Source organism: Myodes glareolus, chromosome 11 (genome assembly GCF_982192425.1).
Source record: "Myodes glareolus chromosome 11, mMyoGla1.1, whole genome shotgun sequence".
In the NCBI taxonomy this organism is placed as follows: domain Eukaryota; kingdom Metazoa; phylum Chordata; class Mammalia; order Rodentia; family Cricetidae; genus Myodes; species Myodes glareolus.
The window spans coordinates 50646938-50668131 of record NC_142036.1 but is presented as its reverse complement, the minus strand read 5'-3'; the positions used below and the strand labels follow the sequence as shown (position 1 = coordinate 50668131).

At 42.0% G+C, this 21194-nt stretch overlaps 1 protein-coding gene across 4 annotated transcripts in view; it reads right to left on the bottom strand.

Annotated features, from left to right (window-relative positions):
- Positions 1–559: 559 nt before the first annotated feature.
- Ppp2r5e (protein phosphatase 2 regulatory subunit B'epsilon) overlaps positions 560–21194 on the bottom strand; it is a 145292-nt gene continuing 124657 nt past the window's right edge. For 3 of the 4 annotated variants that reach the window (XM_048415378.3, XM_048415376.3, XM_048415379.3), the window contains exons 6-14: positions 20210–20340; positions 20002–20061; positions 18941–19049; positions 17217–17270; positions 17058–17108; positions 15170–15289; positions 12381–12508; positions 10080–10181; positions 560–4500 (exon numbers count right to left, since the gene is read on the bottom strand). In XM_048415378.3, the coding sequence (XP_048271335.1) occupies positions 4401–4500; positions 10080–10181; positions 12381–12508; positions 15170–15289; positions 17058–17108; positions 17217–17270; positions 18941–19049; positions 20002–20061; positions 20210–20340 (855 nt within the window). In that variant the 3' untranslated portion in view covers positions 560–4400. The remainder of the gene's footprint in view (positions 4501–10079; positions 10182–12380; positions 12509–15169; positions 15290–17057; positions 17109–17216; positions 17271–18940; positions 19050–20001; positions 20062–20209; positions 20341–21194) is intronic. The other variant, XM_085697526.2, reaches the window with a different exon arrangement.

Sequence of the window (21194 nt, the reverse complement as noted above, 5' to 3'; positions counted from 1 at the left end):
CTCCTGCACCCTTTGTTGCTTATTTATTAGGACACCCACAGTGCAGTCTCTCCATGGCCATGGAGGGCAAGATCACATGGCTTAGTCTGTTTACACTCTGACAGAGTAAATCATTTTCAAAGATAAACATTTAATTCCAATGTATGAGCCTCCGCTTACAGTCTGCCCTTTGAAAAGGACGAAGTATGGCTCAACGGGGCTGAAAGCATTTTGGAGCATTTTTAACTTTAAAGTCGATCAGAAGTCTTCATTGTTTGGTTGAACCAGTTTATAATTTTCTTATGCAACTTTTCATATTCATGGTTCAGTTTTCACACCTGTGCATGAACAGATGCTCTTTAAAAAAATAAGAATAACACAGTTGCTCACATTTAGGTTCAAAACCAATCAAGCACTGCAGCCTCCTAGCAGGGAAAATGAATGTCTGCTGCCCTCTCCTGTTACAACAATGAACTGAGAAATAACCAGGGGAGGCTGGAGCTGAGTGAAATCCTCAAACCAAAGGGAATGGTCATGTCATTCTCACGGGACAATCAAAAACCAGACAACAACCAGAAAATGTATTGGTAATATTTATATTTGAAAGTCCCCCATTGATACATGAGGTTTAGATTACAACTTATTTACAGTAAGTAATTTAAAAAAAAAAAGAAGAATGGCTGGTAAAGAAAATAGAGGAGACGGGAAAGAGAGGAAGGGAGGAAAGGAAACCTGTATTCACAGACATCATAATATGGGGTGTTCGTTTCCAGGAGAGACTACGGCCGCTACCGTGCACAAGAAGCAGCACAGATTAACATTCCGCTAAACTCAAGGTCTGCTCAGCTTCCTCTTGAGATGCAAAATCCTTTCAGGCTCTCAAAATTAAATGTAGAGGAATATAAAACGCATTGCTGATATACTTATTACAAAAGTCCTTTATGGCTCATCCCCTAACTCCGCTCTGAAGCAGCTGAGCCGGAATACAAAAATAAAGCTATCCCTGTGCAAACACAACGCCACAGACCACACCTGCTGCCACCTTCTTGCGACAGGCGACCATCACTCTGGAGTAACATCAAAGGAGAGAAGCTCTTCATTTCCTGGGCCAGATCAATACAACCAATCAAAAGGGAAAACAAAGCACGAAAAGAAAACTTCGTAATGCTGACACCAGCCTCCCATCTCCCCACTGCCCATCCCCCCTGATCCCCCATGCCCACAAAGACATAAAACAGCTTTTAAAGCTATAAGTATACTTTATTTCCCTTTCCATAATGTGACTGAGCCTAGGGCTGTGTGTTCAGCATAGCAGGTGCGATTCCAAGCACTCCCTAGGTCTGTCTGCACCCTGGACTGCTGCACCGGGCACGGATAGAAGGTGCAGAATCACATGACCCTGCTACCTAGGCAAAGAGCCCAAGGAGGAGGAGCTTGCTCTGCTCCTGCACATCCAGTCACATTCAGGGGATTATTTATTTCTTTATTTTTTATTTTATTTAAAAAAAAAACAGTCAATGTCAGGAAGAACAAAATGTAATCGAAATTGCAAAGAACAATAACAATGAGGAGGACCACCAGGGACATGGGCGCAATGAGGAGTGTACGCTTGATCCGGAGGAGACGATCACTTCACCCACACAGCCGTGGCAGGCCTGCAGCCTGCGGCCTCAGCATCATTCTATCACAAAATTTAAAATTAAATTTTTTTCCCAAGGACACTCTAAGTCTTATCCCTGAAACCAATATGGTAGGGATAAGGTTGGAGTGGTCACCACTCACTAACTACAATATTTGCTATTGAAAAAATATATTTATATATAGTTCTGGAAACTATGAAGCAAACAAAATAGAACACAGAGCTGAGTTTGTCATAGTTAACTCACGAAAGCGACAGCAGGATTGCCCAGGGAAGGTCAGACAGGGGGCTGCTGCAAACGCAGCAAGTATGTCCTTAAATATGTCACATAGTGCAACAATCAGGTCACCTGGGCGAGCTTCTCCTTACCACACACAACATGACAGACGTCACATTGTCACTTTCAGTTAAAAAGAAAGACGAGTGTTTTTTCTCAGAAGTTGCCCTGTGAGTTTAGACAGCTCTAATCACAAATCTTTAAATAGTCTAAAGCTTAGCTTTATTCTTCTCAGCTGGGAATGATCAACAGACAAAACTGACAGACAGGGTGCCAGCACTGTTCGCCCTCAGCTCAGAGGACAAGGACATGGTGCAGAGAGGGGTCCTGACCTCGCTCATCTCAAATGAGCACATTTCATCCCGAGGGGCACAGGTTACGGCAAGCAAAGTTTATACTATCAAAGATACGTGTAATGAAAATCTAAAGTAACGGCTAAAATAGAAAAGCTAAAAGAAGAGATGGGCTACGGGTTTAATTCTCAGCATCAGTATGTGAACCTGCACCTCTGCTCCAGCACGTTTCTAACACGGGACCCTCCTTGTTAGGGATGCTCTCTAAAACCCTATGCGTTCCACCGAACCATCTTGTACTTGGAGGTCTCACACCTTATAAAACAACAACAACAACAACAACAACAAAACACTGTGTTTCCTTTTGAGAATCAACAAAGGCATTTAAAAAAAAACCAAAGGTACCTAGATGAAAACATTATCCATCATTAGTTTACTTTATGTACACACTGTGACCGACAATCTGGAAACACTTCATAAGTGAGAAAGGTCAATCAATGGCTTTTCCCCTCCTTTTTCTTGCAAACAACAAAGCTGCATATTCTACTTTACATTTAAAAGGAAGGAAATATACAAGCCCATATCTATATGGTATTTCTACGAGAGCAACAACAGTTCATGTGTTCACGTTAGCTACGATCACAACTCAACATATGAACACAGAATCAGCTCTACGTCATGAACACTGCTGGACATGATGGTTCAGGGTTATTCAGCCCTGTCTCTAATGAACAAGAGCTTCCCAGGAAACAAATCCCCCAACACATATTTGTCAGTACACAGCAATGCAACCACATTGGGCAAGTACATACTGCACACCAGTACATCAGCAATTTGCCTATCAAGCAAGATTCTTCCTTTAATACAGAACAGAGAGCCAATAAGATACATCTAGAGTATAGCCCTAGTTTTGTTTTTATTTCTTAAACAATTTGGTCACGATGCACCTTTGATATAAAAGTATTTTTTAAACTTTATTATTAATACTCAGGACATTAGGAATTTCCAGATTTTTTTCAGTAGCATTTGTAGAACCACTTTTGGTAACAAATACAGTAGTTAGGAATATGCATCCATATCAGAATGCATAATGTTGATCCTGAATCCTTTCTGGCTAAAAACAGGGCTGGCGCTGTGGTGAGCTATTGAACAAGAATCTACAAAAAAACACTGGAACATGTTTTGTTTCTCCCAGAGGCTGCATCCTCTTTTGCTGAAATACTTTATAAGTACATATTAGAAAGTAAGGCAACAACTTCAAACAGTTCACGCTGTTTGCTCCACTCGGTTCCCAATTGGATGCGTAGTCCTGGTGCTCAATGTCATGGTTATATGCTTAGTGTTCTGTCTTTCTCACTTCATAGGGTGGGAAAGGACGTTTCTCTGACATGTCTAAATTGTCTCTGCTCTGGATGCACCATGACGACTGCAGCCAGTGCTGCAGGGGCTGGGGCCTTGCGCGTCCCGCCGCCTGTTTTCAAAGGATTCAAGACATTGATTTGGACTTACCATATCTGATACGCAGCCCAACATTCCCTTCGCTACTATGCTTATCACCCCCTCTCTTGTTACTCCTGATCTGAAAACTAAAGGAGTACCGGCAACACCTGGGCACCGGGAGGATGCTCACCCAGCAGACAAATTTCACCAGCGACCTCTGTAATTCATTGCCCCATTCCACGCGGACATCTGACTCATGAAGGTGTGCAAAAGGAAAAGATGCCAAATTACAGTCAAGCTGTCCAGAGGAGGGTGTTATACAAACTTATAAAGAATGACAATCTTTTCTTCCTTTACTATAAATACATTTAACAGCTTAGCAGAAAGACAAGCTAAATTTAAGATTGTTCACATTTGAAAATTGTATCATACTCTCTGCTAGTGATAAATAAGGAACTCCTGATAATGGAATTTTAACATAGCAATTTCACCAACAGATCTCTGAAGACCTTTTGTTGTTTTTCTTTTTTTTAAGAGGGTTAGAACAATGATTATGTTTGCAAAGTTCTGAGAAGTCCATCTACTGTCCAAACTTTGGATTGAAGTCCTTATGTTTCCTTTACTTAGAGACAGGTATATACAGTGCTGCTGTAATAATGAGACAAATGTGAAATCTACTGTAAAGTTGCACAATACAGAAAACTGTTGCTCCATCCTTCTACTACATAAGCATGTGACCCCATGGGTTAGTGATGTCGCTGTCAGATTGCTGTTAAGTTGGAATTATCCCATCGCGCCTAAGACCTCTCTTTAACTCCAGATCCTCCAATTTTTTCCACAATTCTTCACGCTCCTTTTCTTTCTTTTTCTCACTGGAGGAAGAAACAAAAAGCAGTGTCAACATTGTTTGGTAAGGTTTGGTAAGACTGCCCACCAGAAACAGCCTTTCCCGCACAGAGGCCCTAGTGGCTCTGAAGCGACTGGCAGCAAGCTTCTTTGGATATCCTTTTGGGGTTCTCCCTCATATGGGGTCTATGTTGACACTCTCACTGACATAGAAATAATACAGAGTAGAAAACAAGACTTTTAAGGTTTACATTAACATTCATTTAACTGCAGATACAGTATAAATTATAATACAGTATACAATTACTGAGAAAAATAGAAATGGCTTCTAGTATCATATATCTTAAAACCAAAGTGTTTGGTGGCTTCTAAATGCTCAGGACCTTGTTAGAACCCAACCTTCTATTTGTTCCCAAATAAATACTCAAAAGAGATGCTGGGAACAACACTGACAGAAAAGGGACAAGATCAAGAAAATACATTTTCTCCTTCATTTGTGTCCAGTTTTCCCATACAATGCACACTGAAATTGGTCATTTCTGAAAACATATGATCAAAGTGTATTTATATTTTATGGTATATATTTATATAACATATAAGATTGTATTAATGATCTACATGAAACTTTGTGGATACTGGTATTATGGTGTATTAAAATTTTAAGTGAACAAGCCTTTAAACTTGGTTAAATACCAATTTATCAGGGATTTCCAGAACTTCAGACTACATTGTTTGGCAAAGTTTACCACAATTGGATAAGCCAAAATAGGTTCAGCAATTGAATTTTGTCAAAGACATTTGGAAATTTCAGTATTTTTAAAACAAATGCTTTAATATCAATCAAGTAGGAAGTACATAATCAAAGAACATAAAACTATAAATTAAAAACATTCACACTTATTTAAAATTTTTCATCACATGAATTCACATCTACCAACCTAATTCACTTCATTACTCGCTTACTGCAATGAACTGGTAAAAAGTAGACCAAGATAACACAGTGAAACCACAAGTTCAAACCATTCCTAAACACAGCAGCTCTGCTGCCCCAGACTCAAGCAACTGGTCCTCGCATATCTCACTTCAGCAACAGCAAACTCTTTATTCAGAGAAATATGGACAATGTGACTTTGCACGGAATTCCAATGTTAAACACTATTTCAGCAATCACTAATACTTAGCAAAGTTATATTAAATTCTCTAACAATAGAATATAAGGCTGGAGAGATGGCTCAGCAGTTAAGAGCACTGGCTATTCTTCCAGCGGACCCAGGTTTAGTTCTCAGCAACCTCATGGCAGCTCACAACCATCTATAACTCCAGTTCCAGGGAAATAACATCCTCTTCTGTCCATCTCCCTTGTACGGACATGGCACACATACAAACACATATGTGCCTTTTATGTATATGAATATACACATAAAAATAAACTTTTAAACAGAAAACCAATAAAAATTAAGTTTCATTCTCCTTGAACTAAAGAACAAAACAAAGCGAAACAAAAGTTCTAAGAAAACCAAGCAATTTGGCATTCCCATTGCAATTGCAAGGATGTTGAATCATATACCATAATCACTTCTTCACTAAATAATTAATATTCTGGCAATTAAGACCTTGTTTACTATGATTGCTATTTTAACTATTTTAACAGTGTGAACTTCAGCAGGCATAATTGTCTTCAAACAAAAAGTCTTTAAACTTAAGTAGCAATTTTGAACTAGAACAACTTCATTTAAGGGCATAAGGGGACATCAGAAAAGTATCCAATCATTATAGATTATTTTTTATTTTTAAATTAAGTTTAAACTTATTCAGAAAAATATTTTAGGTACTAGAAAGAAGGCTTTGCAGTTATGAGCCGAGGGTTGCTCTTTCAAAGGACCAAAATCAGTTCCCAGCACCTACATGGTGGTGGCTCATGAATGTCTGTAACTCCAGTTCTAGGGGCTCCAAAGTCCTCTTCTGGGCTCTGCAGGCACCAGACAAACATATATAGCACATACATATATGCAAGCAAAATATTTATGGACAGAAAAAATAAAAAAAATACTTTAGAAAATTTTAGCATGTGATCCCACACTCATACAGCTGAGGCAGGAGGATTACTTGAAGTTCAACGCTAGCCTAAGCTACAGTGAGAACATATACCTCCTCCCAAAAGGCAAAAAGCCGAACTAATATTTTAATAAAGACAGAAGGAGATGGAGGCTGAAGAGGGTTACACTCTAGAGTGAGTCCAGTTCTAGAAAGGGAGTTGCTGGCTTCCAGACTCTAGACTCTAGGTTGTAAGCAAGTGGCTGGGCAATTATCACTTGTTTGATAGTACAATCTGAAGATAATATTAGTCTAAACAAATGGTCTCAGAGAACACTGGTTTCAGTACACAGACATAAATTTTATATAAGGTTTAATGCCTCTGACTTCTTTGTCTGGCAGAGGCAGAGAGAAAAGCAAGGGTTTGGGAACCTCTACCAACCGAAATCAGGTCATCCGGTGGCAGCTCACATTGCCCTGAACTGCAGCTGGCGTCATGACATCATCGCCTCCTTCTATGGAAGCTGCTCCCTCAGTTCATCGGCTCTACAGTGTGCAATGTGATTTGTCCTGTGTGTCCTTTCTTTCTCCAGATGAGTGTACACTGAGCTGCCATACTACTTTCATATTGACAACTTAGTTTTTAAAACTTGCAGTCTCAGCTTAGAACATTCCCATCATCCCCAAAGAAGAAATCATGCTGCCCACTTCTTCCTCCAGATCCTGGCACCCAGGTCTGTTGTGTCTATGGACTTTCTTTTGCTGGCCTTTCATATAAATGCAACTATATATTGGAAAAAAAATCTAGATACTTTTTTGTTGTCACATGTAACCCAGACTGCCCCGTATTCCTGCCCTTCTGGCTTCCACTTCCCAGATGCTGAGATTAGAGATGTGCACCACATCTGTACCAAAAGTCTAAATATCTCTGATGCATTCAGTGCCAGCCTTATTTTTCCTAGTTGTTCTCGCTGTCGGTGGGAATTTTCAGACTTCAGCGCCCTGAAAAGCTGGGAATCCTGTCAAACTCTCCTCCCGTCATTTCACACAGCACTAGTGCTGGCGCCCATGCGCAACAGTGTCAAAGCTTACTCCACCCACCATTCTCATTTGTAATGCTTAAAAATCTGCTGGGAACTGAAACCATCAACTTCCTGCCATCAACAAGTAAAACCTCATATTTCGCTGTTTCATCGCAGCCCCAGATACCCTTGTTCAATTACTAATTAACAGTTACTCACTTCTGTGGAGAAGCCAATACTTGTATCAGCTCAGAACAGCCTTTTGCACATTTGGCAAAGTATCATTCTTGTAAAAATTAAATAAACAAATAAATAAAAACAACTTTCATTAAGGAAGTTCATTTACTATTAACCGCCTTAGCCTTCTAGCCTAAGAATGGTCAACCTCACAGTTGTCTATTCCTAATCCCTTAGTTAATTCCGTCTATTTTCAAGTGATTGATTTATTTAGCTTAGACAATAAAAGATCACAAAACAACTTCATTGAGAAAATTCGTTCAAGATGGATCAATTAATTTGCAATAAGGCTGTGTGTGTGTGATTGTGTATGTGTGCATACTAAGTCAGGCACACCCTATCACTTACTTACACTGAAGCTCCTCCAATATTCTTACTAAGATTTCACCCAGACTTACTCCCTGTTTACTACAATAACAATAAGGATTATAGGGTCTCTGTTGCCCTAACAGGCACGTGTTATGCGTTGTGCCTTTAATTCCCCTCCCTCTTTAAAGTGTATGGATATGTTTCGCCTGCACATATGTCTGTGCATCGTGTGCGTGTCTAACCCTACAGGAGACCAAAAGAGCAGGTTAAATCCTTTGAAACTGAAGCTACAAGTTTTGGGAGCTGTTGTGGGTGCTGGACTTGAACCCGGGTCCTCCAAAAGAGCAGCAAATCCTCTTCACAGCCGAGCCATCTTTCCAGTCCCCTTAGCTCTTTTAAAAAAAAATAACTTTTCTAAGATTTTAACTTAACTGTAGAGCATGGAGGGTCATTATAAACTTAGCAATTTTTAACAACTGGTAATGTCATGAATTAACAGTTATTTTGGTTCCAAGCGTAATACAGAATTGACATTTATCTCAATGTTGTAATTAAAAACAATACTATAATTAAAACTATATTCTGTGATTAAACCGTTTCCCATAAAACCACATCCTGTAACTTAAAAGCAGTCTTTGCCATGGTCCTTGGTTCTTTGTTCTCAAACCTTTCTACCCATTGCACTTTTCCTTAGTAAAACACAGTAACACATTCTAAATAAGGAAAGCAAAGAAGCAAAACAATAGCAGAAAACATCCTTCCATGAGGTCCAGCAAAATCCCAGGTGTGAACATCTCCACATGCCCACTTTGGGACTCTTTAAGGTCCACCCACGTTTTATGACCTACAACGCTGGCATTCGCCTTCCTGTGATCAGAGTCTAGTCAAAGAACCAACCACCAAGAGCTCTGTGCTCTCCTTAATCTCTTCATTACATCTGTGGTTTGGGTAGGAATGACCCTACAGGCTCGGAGATTTGAATGCTTGATCACCAGGAAGTGGTACTATTAAGAGATGTGGCCTTGTTGGAGGAAGTGTGTCATTGAGGGGTGGCTTTGAGGTTTCAAATGTTCAAACCAGGCCTTGTGTGTGTGTCTCTCTGACTGCTGCCTGGGATCTAGATGTAAAACTCCCAGCTACCTCTCCAGTATCATGTTTACCTGCGTGTTAGAAAGCTTCCTACCATGATGACAATGGAGTAAAACTTCTGAAACGAAAGCAATGTTTTCCTCTCTAAGAGTTGCCATGGTCATGGTGTCTGTATACAGCAACCGAAACCCTACCTAAAAAAGCATTCTTTAGCAAGTTGAACATACTGTACTTAAAACAAAACTTGGGCCAGGCAAGGAGGCACACGCCTTTATTTCCAGCACTTGGGAGTCAGAGACAGGCAGATCTCTGAGTTTTAAGCCACCCTGGTCTGCAAAGTGAGTTCTAAGATAGCCAAGGCTACACAGAAAAAACATGCCTTGAAAAATAATAATAATTTCAATTATATTCAACATTTAATATATTATTATTATATAGTATATAATTTATTTTAATATAATAAAAATACAATGGGAGAATCGTGAATAAAATCAAGAAGGACTTTTTGCTAATACTAGATCAATAAAGTTTGTGTTCTTTTCAACTGTTGTTTTAAGTTGTAATGCATTTGTTGGTTCCTAGATTAGAGCCCAACTTTAGTTGGAGTGAGTTGGCAAGCAGTCAGCCTAGAGAACTGACTGGAACCCAACGGCTCCCTGAAGTGGGCCTGAAAGTCCACTTACGTGCCAGGTTCTGAACCTTGTGGTACAACAGAAACAAGGGGAGAAAAGCAGCAGGTCCACCAAAACCACACCATTACGGGCAGCACACTGATGAGGACACAGCTAATGTGTATGCAGGAGTGGATCAGGCTGCTGTTTAGGATCTGAGGGCAACTAGGCAACTTCAGCAAAGAGCTCAGAAAGGACTCTGGAGCCTTATGCACAGCAGACAAAAGAGCTTTAGAAAGTTACCGCTGACGATCTGACTTGTATGTGGCTGTCAGCTCATCAAACATGGTGCTGTTCATTTCCATGAAGGCCTTCAACACGTTGTACACCAGCGCCACAATAGCCCTGTGAGGTGGAGAAGAAGAACACACTGGTTAGTCATCCACAGTGGGGCGCTGAACAGAAAAGCGGGACATTTCTGGTAGGCATGAGTCAGTTTCTCCTCTGTTATACATAAAAAACTTGAAGCTTTTCTTTGACAAGTTCATATACTTATAAAATGCATTCTGATCATCTTAATCCTCCTACTCTCTCCTCTCTACCAACCTTATTACCCTCACTGCTCCCTACAAATCCATTTCCCACACTCATGTAGCGCAGGTTAGCCGAAACCTCATTATGTATCTAAGGATGACTCTGAACTCCTCATCCTCCTGCCTCCACCTCCAGAGTGTTGAGACTATGGGCATGTGTTTCCTATCCCACCTGGCTTCCTATCTCACATCTAGAGAGCTGAATTCTTTACTATTCACAATCTTCCTGAGGAATGGCAGAGTTAAAACCCAAATTTATCCTTCCAAATTATTGGTGCCCAAAGCTGACATGTTTGTATGGCCAATGCATAACAAAAGGCAAGTATAAAAATAAAGCTGCTTTAGAGGTTGGGGACATAACTTAGGCAGGTGCATGTGTGTGCAGTCACTTACACACACACACACACACACACACACACACACACACACGTGCATGCATGTGTTGATGGTATACACCTGTGATCTCAGTACTTGGGACAAAAGTAAGAGCATTGAGAGTTCGAGGCCACTGTGGGCTACATACAGAGATTATCTTAAAACAAGGAAACGAAGAGCGATAGACAGATCATTTGTACCTTACAAACAAGAATAAGTGGTTAAAAACGACTTTCAAATAATATATGTCAAGTCAGAAACTGCTCCTAAACCGTGTGTTCAAAGACAGGCAGCCAAGCCCCTACAAGCCACTGCTGCAGGGGTTACATTCGTCTGTCCCTTCCTGCTTAGCCCTTCTGCTGACCCAATACTCATGCTGAAAACTGCCAAGCTGGTGCAGGATGCTCTTGGCTATGGAGCACCACACAGCTAAGAGGCCAAGCTGCTCAACTATTCTTATCAGGCAGAATGCACTCTAGATACAGACCATGTGAGAATTGTGCTGTGACAGAGTTGAGTGCTTCAGACTAGGCAAAAAGAATGGTATCTCCCATTTCAAAACTATACAAGGTTGCTTCCATTTTGCAACAAACCCCCAACCTTACTAAGAAGGCATCTCTAAAAAAAAAAAACAAAGTCACGTGTTAGTAGGAGGTCTGGTGTCTGCTGCAGCTTCTGCTTGGTGCCCAGAAGAAGAGAAACTACATTAAAGCTCAAGAATGGTCTTCTTCCCAAGGGCAGCCCTGGAGAAGCACTGGAAACTGGACAGTAACTGACAGGCACTACCTCCAGCTGCTCTCCAGACCCCAGGAGAATGTCTGTATGACAGTGCTTAATGGCTCTTTTTCAGAGTTCTATTAATATAGAACAAGCTAGAAAACTGAAAGAAAACATAATTTTATAACTATGCAAAAATTAAAAAGACAAATACAATAAACTGAACTGCACTTACTAATCCTTCAATGCCACATAACTTTATTGCATAGACAGACAAAGGCATCCCGCTATACAATATTTTAGCTCTTCTAGGGTTAAATTCAACTTGTCCTCCACTATAAAATTTTGTCTCCCTCCACCATCTAATAACCTAGCTACTAGCTGTTAGGAAATGGATATTCCATAAAATGTAGATCTCTTCAGACCATCTCCTTACATCCCCTCAGCATTTCTTGACGGTGTCCTTGAAGAAAGCTCATGTAGGCCTCACTACCTTTTCTAGCCTCATCTCTAGTACTGTTCACTCAAAGGTCTAATCAGCCAATATGCATCCTTTGGGGCTCTAGCACATTCCCCAAATATATCTGGGGCCTTTACACAGGCCAGAAAGCCTCTCAGGTAAGCAGCAAATAACACTTCTTTATAGAAATATTTGTTTGCTTTTCAGTCCCCCAAGCAGCAAATTTTCAGGAGGGATTTTTATCTGTCACATGGGCGCCTTTAGCAATGGGCACAGCATCTGGTGCACAGTGAGCTGCAGGACATTTTACTAAGGAAAAGAGGAGGAGAAGGAGGAGGAGGAGGAGGAGGAGGAGGAGGAGGAGGAGGAGGAGGAGGAGGAGGAGGAAGGGAGAGAAGAACAAAAGGGAGGGGGCTGAAGAAGCAGGAAGAGAAGGATGGAAGGAAACTGAACACGTACGGATTCCAATGCTCTTTTGAAATCCTATAAAGACTGGAGAACATGATGGGAAGGATGACGTTGGAGTTTTCTTCTATCAAACTCATGATGTATTCATTATTCCAATAATAGAGTGCCCTTTCTGCTACCTTTGAGGAAAGAAAAGGACAAATTATAATCCTTTCAAATAAAAGTATTTTAAAGGGCTATTTTTAAATCATTCAATCAAAAGTATAATTAAATATTAATAATTCTTTACATTTTGTGAAGGTTTATGATCTCTAAGAAAGTCGCCAGGCAGTTCATGAGCTTGGGAAGGAAAAGTTTCCCCTACCTGGTAACCGTCGCCTCCTCTAAGTCTACACATCCCATCTATTCCCTCACTCTTCCCTGGACAGTTTCCGCGCGTCCTCACTCTCCACACACCCTCGTCCAGCTCAGCTTTCAGAACTCCTTGTCTGGCTTAGGTTTCATTCACTTTGAGTCTTAAATGTCCCCACAGGCCTGTTTTGTTTTGTTTTAATTTTATGTGCATTGATGATTCGCCTACCCGTATGTCTGTGTAAGGGTGCTGGATCCCCTGGGACTAAAGTCAGACAGCTGTGAGCTGCCATGTGGGTGCTAGGAATTGAACCTGAGTCCTCAGGACGGCCAGCCAGTGCTCTTAACCTCGGAGCCCTCTCTCCAGCCCCCAGGCTTATGGCTTCAGGCTTTGTGTGCAGCTTGTGGTGCTGCTTGGACAGCTGTGGGCCTCTACGGTGGAGTCTGCCTGGACAAGTGCGTCATCTGCTCATTGTCTCGGATCCTGGTTTCTGTCCTCCATCCTGCCATGCTCTGATTTCATCTGTGGGCCTCAGTTACTCGCCTTGGACTTGAACTCAAATGGCTTCTTTTATTTATGTAAATTAAGAAATTATGTTCTGGACAGACTGAAAAATTAGGACCTTTCTAGCTACACCACTCAGCAGGTTCAAAACACTGCTGACTTACCGGTTTCTGGTCCCTTGAGCACACAGAAACAGCCTTCAAGGAACAGTGCCACACACATCAGCCACTGTGTCCAATGACGTCACTGTTTTTGAACCTGGTAACTAATGGACGTGGTACCATTATTCTGATTTTTTAAATGAGGACTTTGAGAGCTAGATGATAAGTCATTGGTTCAAGGTCACATGGCTAGCAAGTGGCAGTAAGAGAACCTGCTCTTAACTCTCCTCTGCTGTCCCTGCAGAACTGACAGGCTGGTGGGAACAGGAGCACCTGTGGATCCATTCGATACGAACAGGGCTGTGGCGCAGAGTGAATAACCTGCACAGACATACACAGGGGCTGCATGGGAGCACGGCAGAGCTGGAGCGCATGCTAGGGCGCAAACGTGACTCCACACCCCCGGCCTCCAGGACTGGAAGGAAATCGGTCTCTGTTGTTGAAGCATTCTGTTATGGCAACCAAGTCCAGCCAAAACACCATTCCTCGTTCTCTTTTCTTGCAAGTGCGGGGTAATGTTCAACTACTGAACTTCATTCTCAGTCTAACAATCATCTGTCTTTCTGAGTTCTGAGTAACGTATAAGGCTCCCCGCCTGCTCCATGTGAAAGAACCATGGCCTCCCCCAAGAGCCTAGTGAAAACAGAAGGATAAAGGTCCATGTTGGAGTACTACAGTTACTGTGGTCTGCACACTGTTCTAAACCTTTCTAGTGCATCCAGACTGGACACTTCACAGAATGGTGCTCCAGTTACTTTTCCTGTTTGGTCTCTGAGGTATAAGCACTAGTTTAATACACTAACATGTCTTTAGATTTAAAAACAGTAACAGCCAGGGCCTCTACCTGACCTTCTGATGAGAAGTGTGCTTTTGCGCCATTGGACAGTATTTTCAAATGGTGGGCAGCATGGTGAGTCTGCTGGATTGGCAGGGTGGACTTTTAGTGAGGCAGCCACAGGTGGAAGTAAGCACTGAGTTCAACTTTGGTCCCTTTCTCTCCTGCGCGGTTTCCACAGCCCTGCAGCCATGGCCTCCTTGAAAGCACACATCCAGGCGCACCTTCCCTGTGTTCTCCTCAAACAGCCACAGGGAGGCAGAGCAGGCCATGGAAAGTCATGGGCTTTAGCCTTTTTAAGCAAGAAGCCACATTTCAAATAAAAATTCAACCACACTTCCTTATTAGTTTGGAACCTTAAACAAGGCATGAAGGGCTTTATCAGAGCAGTGGGAAAGATGACACAGCGTATCATTCAGCTTCTCTTCTCCTCCTAAGCATTACAAATACTCCTCCTCACACACTGGCAAAACCCTAGCAGCTCACTTCATTTAATTTACCCAAGTTATGACATTTTACTGCTCTAGGCTTTGTGTTCCCATGATGTCTTCTTGCAGGGTATTATGGGAATTGAAGAGATAGAGCCTGTTAGGGACAGGTGTTCAAGGTCGGGTGACTATTTGTTAATAGTATAGTTAGCCCATGAGAAAATCCCAAATGAAAACAAAGTAGCTGGAGAGATAGCTGAGTCGCTAAGACAGTGTTTGTACTGACTGCCTCTTGCAGAGGCCCAAATTCAGTTCCCCACACTCACACTAGGCAGCTCACAAAAACCTGTAACTCTAGCTCCAAGGAGATCTGAGCCATCTCTGGCCTCTGTGGGTACTGCATTCATGTATACATACCCACATACACAATTTTACCCCTCCAAAAAATAAATAAAGTAGCTAGTGCCCATTATGGCTTTATTTTTCAACACAAATGAAGTTTCTCCAAACTGATTCACATGGCTCACATCATTCTGAGACATGTTCTATTTACTACTAACCTGAAAATGGGGGCTAGAAACACACTTGGCAATTTGTTTAAACAAAGGTTCTTGGATTTTAACAAACTGTGATGGTTCAATCACATCCAAGATTTCTTCCAGCTCCCCAAGGAACATGACCTATACACAGAAGCAAAAAACAAAATATAAATCCATCACTAAAAATTCCACGTGATCAATTTCACTTACAATGTTAAGAAAAATGCACACGAAAAGCCAAGAAAGGGAAGGCAGGAGGGAGGAAGGGAGGAAAAGAGGGAGGGAGGAAGGTGGACAAACCAGACATTGTTCTATTCATTTTGGCCCGGGAGGATAATTCAGCAGGTAAGAGGCTTGCTATGAAAACATGAACAAGTTCCCGGTCCCCACATAAGAAGACGAGTGGTTATATGTCTATAACCCCAATATTACGGGGCGCTGAGACAGAAGGATCTCCAGAGTTTGCTGGCTGCAGCCTAGCTCCACGATCTATGGTGAGTCACTGTCTCAAGAGTCCTTTTCTGGCCTCCATGTGCAAACCCCACCGCCACCCCATACACACAAAGACCATACTCAGCAAGGGTATTCTGTTAAAGTAAATTACTGATATTACTGATAGCACCAGGAATCCTAACTACATGGAGCCCCCCCACCCAGGGAAACTGGCCTCTCCCTCTTCAGGCCTTTGGGACTCTGCCCACTGCTAGCAACCAACCAACACTCCATCAGACCCCATTTTTAAAAATAATGTCTAACCCTCCTGAACTTATGTGCACTGGTCCACACCACCACAGGACAGTCACTTGACAAGCAGCTGCCATTCTGCTATGCTCTCCAAGCCTGAGACAAACAGCAAACTCATTCATGTTAAAGTAGCACGTGAACCATATCAGCACACAATGACCTGTTTACTATGCTTATATGCACACACATGTACACACTCTCTCCCTCTCCCCCTCCCCTCCTTCTAGAACACAGTGAATCTCATGGCCTGGGACTGTATGCAAAAGAAAGCTTGAAGATCACACAATGGAGTGAGACAAATAGATTTAGATGTTTGTATTAACAGAAAGGAAAAACAACAAATAAATGCCAGTTACCTGTTTATTCATGAAAAATAGCACTGGGAAAAGCAACTAGGCAATTAAAGTATTAAGAAGGATGCTTCTATCCTATCTCAAGGTGGAGATGCAGTGATGCAGCGATTCCCTTTACCTCATGCTATCAAGAAACGGGGTAACGTCCTGAGGCTCTAGGGCAGGACTAGGACCACAGCTGATGTAAGGGAGCGGCTCTTTCCATATACTGCGTCCTTTGTCAAGACACATCCATGCCTTGGGACAGAAAGCTAACAGATGGCCTCTGTTTCTAGGCTTCAGACTGGTGTGGAGATGGTTAGGCTCCCTTCAAGGTGTTACTTGGGGACTCACTCCTCCCTACAAAGACTCATGGTGGGACATGCCTGTTTAGGTGACGGTATGGTCCTTCACTCCCAGGCATGACAAGTTAAACGTTTGCTATATATTATGATACTGCACACAGGAACCCCCGAGCACTGGAGTAGGCTTCCAGGCTATGCAAAGTCACTATCAATGTGCTATCAACTGAGCTGGAATAACTGGAAACACAGTGGGGCGTGGCCAGGGGTTATAGCAGCTAGAAGTTCAGGGTTCAGAGTTCAGGAAGCAGGTTCTGGTTTGTTGGCATACTCTCACTCAGTGTGCTTAGGCATGCTACTTAACATCTAGACGCCTCAATTTTATCACTAGTAAAAATGAGAACACCGGCTGCCATGGAACTACAAAGCTAGCTTTGGATGAGGCATATATGTCTGTGCATGCTTAGTCCCACTGAGCACTTGGCAAAGCACTTCCTTCAATACTGGTATTCTCTGATGTTAAATACTTACCTCTTTTTGACTGCATGTTTTAGGCCAAAATTTCATTAAACCCCTAATAACCTAGGAGAAAGAACAATAGACATTTAGTGTTCCACATGATTTTAATAAAAATGGGGTTTTTTTTCCCTTAAGTTTTTTTCACAGTATGAAAAGAAATGAATAGCTTACTGGTTCTGTAAGTGAAGGATCTTTCTCCAGAAACTGTACTATACAATACGCCAGCTGGGCAAGAAAGAAGAGAAAGGACATCATGTTAAATCCCACACGGCAAAAGCTGAGCGCTCCTGGCACCAACACATCTCAAAAGCACCCAGGCTCTGGTTTTAATGATACAATCACTTCATTTAAACTCTCATGAAAAATAAGTCTTTTACATTTTATTCATTTAGAATTGGGATCCAGCTATGTTGCACAGGCTAGTCCTGAACTCCTGAGTTTTTAAAATGATTCTCCTGCCCCAGCTTCCTCAGTAGCAGGGACTATAGCTAAAAGCTGTGTTTTCAAGTCAATAACAGAGCAACAAGGCTCCCGAGGAATTTTTTTCTTAAGAGTTCTAAGATTTCTGAGGCTGATGGAAAGGGCTGAAACTGCACTCTGAGAGGATCTCGTTTACAGCCACAGACAGGTGACATCTCAGGTTATGGGATTTAGTTTCTGCGGGGAAGCAAGTGTTTTCTAAAAACTTAGGAAACTGCCTCCACAGGTCTGAAAACACAGCTTCCCAAAAAGACCACAGGAGAGACTTTGCCATAGTCAGAATCTGGGGAGTACTCCAGTCTCAACAGGAATGTTTTCAAATAACCATAAAATGTTATCTCCCACAGCACAGACTAAAGAGACATTTTCTAGAGGGCTCAGAAACATTCCTGAACTGGAGACCTACCCTCTTAAAACACCAGTATTTTGATGGTGTGCTAAATCTGGAACATATGCATGAATTTTTCTTCAAAATACAGAGTTCCACATTTAAGAAGGAACACTACTTAGAAAAATGTGTTACATTTTAATGCAAACTCAAAAGAGAAAGGAGCCAGAGGCTTAAAGCACTAAAATTAAAAATATCACTAGATCAATTACATCTTCCAGTGGCACGCTTACCATGCACTGCAGTGTTCAGAAAAGGGTTACAGTGAGCGTGACACGGAAGCTGATGACCATCGCTACTCCTTTTATGGACGTATCTGGTTTTCTCTGAGACAACTATTGCCAATGCTAGCCTCAATCTGGAGGCAATCCTGCCTCAGGCTTGTAAGTGTTGGGATCACAAGGTGATTTTCAAAGTAATGAAGGACTTATAAAAGGAAGGTGGGAAACTACTGAGAGGTCTGGTTACTTGTGCAAGTGTCTACTGTGTGTGCAAAATGAGAAAAGGGAAAGCAGACGAGGGCAAAGTGAGCCGGGACCAGTATTCGAGCGCATCCAATTCACCGGGAAGGCCCATGGTTGCCCACACTAGTTGCCATTCTATTTCCTTCTTACGCTCTACATTCACATCCTTTCTGCTGTTGGCAATTTTTACAGCAGCTAACCTTGGGGACACAGAAGTCGGCAACGAAATAAGATGGAAACAAAGGCCATTCCTATCTTTAAAATAGTTCCATGATTCTACTGTGTTTAAAAAAATAAAATGCATGCTTTATTATCTTCCTCAGGGAGTGTTTTTAACCATTTTTAACCTTTAACACACATTTTCTAAGAAACACTAAGTCCACAAACTTCATTTTGTTTCAAAGGAGGACTAAGAGACTGTGTGTTCACAGTCAGCCTTAGCTACAAAGAAAGACTTTGTCTCAAAAATAAAAATAAATAAATTCATGCATGCATGCATACATACATACATACATATATATATATATATATAAATAAATAAAGGTTTTAATATAAGCTCCTACCTGGGCATGGAAGAGAGATAAACTCCTGACAGTATGTAGAGGGATCAACACTTTGACCAGGAACTGTTTGTGCTCTGCCTTAAGTGGTAAAGCAAAGCCATTGATAATACTAGAAAAAAAGAAAAACAGGTTAGCAATGTCGTTCCACATACTGAACCCAGACAAACTCTTGTTATGAGCTGGCTACCCCTCAGTTTTTATCTGTCCAAAAAACATAGCCAACCCCTCCCACCACTGACAGTCAAGACTTTAGTTACTTCAACTAAAGATCATTTACTAAGTAGGAATTTAAAAAAGAAAGTGAATCTGATTATGAATATCCAACAGAGGAAACTGTGCTTTCAAAAACAGGCAGACAGTGCCTCAAAATTTCTTATCAAACCCATGTTTTGTTCTCCTTCTGCTCCTCTGTGTAGCATCCACCCTAACTTGCTCTTCACTCTGCCTCCAGAGAGCAGCACCTCACCTGCCTGCTATCTTTAAACACCCTGCCTTCTCTAGACACCATTTCTCCTCATCCCTGAAGCCGCCGCCCAGCTCAGGAGTCACTGAGAGGAAGCAGGGAGACCACACCTGCTTCTCCTCCTAGGAGGAGAGACTAGGCCATCACTATCCAGCTCGGTCAGCTCTGAACCTCACACAACAGCTGCCTTCTTCCACCTCTGAGGCCAGCAGCTGCCTAGAACTCCATACTCGGGCATACAATCTTTCCAATTCATTATAAATCTGCTTTCAACAGATGTGAGAAAGGACAGGTAACCCACAAGCTAAGCCTAGCGAATGAGAACCTTTGCTGTCACTGGCCTGACACCCAGTCAGACACTGTCTCTGAGTAAGCTCTGAGCTCCTTCTCATTGTGGGGTAGTTAACAATATCTAACTGTGGAACAAAGGAGCAAAGGTGAGTCCTGGAGTCACCTGGGAAACAGGCTAAGCACAAATGAGGGAGACCTAAGGTTCTTGGAGCAAGAGATCCAAGTCAGCACTCCCTTCTGCCACCTGAACGTGACTGGCAAAATGAATGAGATTCACTGAAATCCTCAACTCACAGCAAATGCTTACCTTCCTAATATTTCCAGCAGTTCAGCTACACCGTTGAAGTGTTCTGTTTCATAAACAAACCTGAGAAGAGAAAGAAGAAAGGAGAAGGAAGGAAGAATAGGCAGGGGAGAAAGAAGGAAGTTAGCACATTTCCTTCCACTATTGGCGGTTTACTTAACATTTGTAAAAACATCAATTTTGCTCTCCTGCTTGCCCATCATCCACTCACCTTAGAAAAATATTGTTAATTTGTTTTCGGATAAATGCTCTAAGCCCAAGAAACTTGCCATAAATCCTGTGCAAGACTGTTTTTAAATAGTCCCGTTCTCGGGGGTCTTCACTGTCAAATAGCTCCAAAAGCTGTTGTAAATGAAGGTAGAATAAAAAGCTGTCAGAGACAGTTTTGGTAAATGACTTAGAAATTCTATCATTATTATTTATAATCCCTCTGCTCCCTTCTTCCCTAGCACAGCAGTCGTCTTTGGGAAGCCAGCTGAGTCAAAGCTGTACAGCCAGGGAGGACATGTACGCAACAGCAGCTGAGACAGGAACAGCCAAAGCAGTGCTCACAGCATCAATCAACCAACCACTTTCTACGCAATCTACATAGGTCAGTCCTTCTACGAGGCGGTTTTATCCTCACCTTACAGATGAGTTAACTGGAGTACAGAGTTAATTAACTTGCTGGTGATGTCAGAGTGAGAAGCATTAGGACTGGGATTTGAACCCAGGCATGACATCCTGGGTTCATGTTCCAGTTAAGCCCTTCAGTTAAGGCCCAGGAAGATGAAATGACCTAACCCAAAGCAAAAGCATGAAATTCCCAATGTCCCAGCAATGTTCTTGTTAGTCTGGGTGGTTACTCGGGTATACTCAGGGTGGAAGGGCTCAAAGTAGACATGTACTACGCCTGGACGTGTGAACGGCATGCCTTAGGTTCTAGATCATTTATAATTTTAGCCACAGAATTCTAATAACATGATCCCAAGTCTCATGCCATAAAACAGAAAACAAATTCAGTCTTAGGCCAAGTGGCAGGGGCCACTACATATTCAACCCAATCCCTGTAAGAAATCACAGGGGCCTTGTTTGTGACTACTTGTATACTGACTACTGAAGACGCAGGAAGAAAGCTCACTGGCCGAGAGACGAGGACTGTGCGCAAAGCCCTGTGCTCAAACACCAGTGGGGTGGGGAGGGTGGGGAGGTATGAC